The 1267-nt window shown below is 37.5% G+C and overlaps 1 protein-coding gene across 1 annotated transcript in view; it reads left to right on the top strand.

Moving 5' to 3' along the window:
* Rnf125 (ring finger protein 125, E3 ubiquitin protein ligase) overlaps positions 1 to 868 on the top strand; it is a 39950-nt gene extending 39082 nt beyond the window's left edge. Inside the window, exon 6 of the mRNA XM_013014870.1 lies at positions 625 to 868. Coding sequence (XP_012870324.1) covers positions 625 to 711 — 87 coding nt within the window. The 3' untranslated portion in view covers positions 712 to 868. The remainder of the gene's footprint in view (positions 1 to 624) is intronic.
* The last annotated feature ends 399 nt before the right edge of the window (positions 869 to 1267 follow it).

Here is a 1267-nt window from a genome sequence, read left to right as displayed (position 1 = left end):
ATAGACTAAAGTCAAACTGGAACTAAAGCCAGGTTGGACCTGGGGAGGGAGTTGAGTGAGGTTATTAGGACTGTTTGAAGAATTGAATAAGGTACATGACAGAGGCCACATATTCTTCACTTCATCCCTCTAATAGTGTCTTTTCTGGTCCCTAATACTCACAAAGTTCCACTTGCCTGGTTCTGGTCTGTGTGTTTTCACAGGGCAACATAAATGAGGTTTCTCTTTATTTTTGCTCTCTAAGATGATCTAAAAGCAAGGTTTATTCCATACCTGTTCCAGTCATTCTGTTCAGTTAACTAGACAAAAGTATGACTGCTAGCTAGCTAGGATGATGACACTTGGAGAGCATATCCTCTAAGTATTTAAAAACCATGTTCTTAAATATGGAAGTAAGCTTAAAATTTTTTTTGCCTTTAGTTTTTGGCTGCTTCAGCTATCATTGTAGAAGCTAAGCACTTTATGTACTTTTATAAAGTTCTCTTTGTTTTGAAATCCCTAAAGCTCAAAGGCTAACAATTAATTACTGAGCAGTTACATGACCCATCAACAGCCAGCTCACATTCCAGTTTCTGAAACACTATGGACACCATGTATTTCTAATGATTTTTTTCTTTGTTGTAGGATTTTGATATAATTGAGGAAGCTCTTATCCGAAGAGTCTTAGATCGATCACTTCTTGAATATGTGAATCACTCCAATGCCACATAATTTTATTAATAGGGAGGGGAAAGGGATCATTCAATTGTACCACTTAAATGCTGCTTAAACAATTGGGGGATTGTTTATAGAGGGAAATTGTCAATGTTTGATGGAGAACAATGTATGTTTGTGCTTATTGTTATATTGTGCTAAAGAACTGCATTAATCTTGATGGTTCAGATCTGCCCTTACATTCTTGAGTTTCCTAGACTTGTAACAAGAAATAATCTCTGAGTCATTACTATCCAGAAGCAGCACAGGCAGAGTAGGTAGGTGGGGACAACTCCATTTGCAAATGGAATGGCACAGTCTAATGAATGTTCCGCCTGAGCAGCTACCATCATGGTTGGGCAAAGTAATTGATCTTTGTTCTATCTAAAAAGATGAGGAACAGAACAAACTGTGGAGAATCAAGAAAATAGGAAAGCTGCTTCAATGCTCATGTTCTCATTAATCCTTAGTATAATACATACCATCATAGTTGGGCAAGGTAACTGATCTTTGTTCTATTTAAAAAAATGAGGAGGGGCTGGGAACGTGGCTTAGTGGTAGAGTGCTTACTTAG

The sequence above is a fragment of the Dipodomys ordii genome, unplaced genomic scaffold (genome assembly GCF_000151885.1).
Source record: "Dipodomys ordii isolate 6190 unplaced genomic scaffold, Dord_2.0 Scaffold25, whole genome shotgun sequence".
NCBI classification, from domain to species: domain Eukaryota; kingdom Metazoa; phylum Chordata; class Mammalia; order Rodentia; family Heteromyidae; genus Dipodomys; species Dipodomys ordii.
Note: the sequence above shows the minus strand (reverse complement) of the source record. Positions and strands in the feature narration are given on the sequence as shown.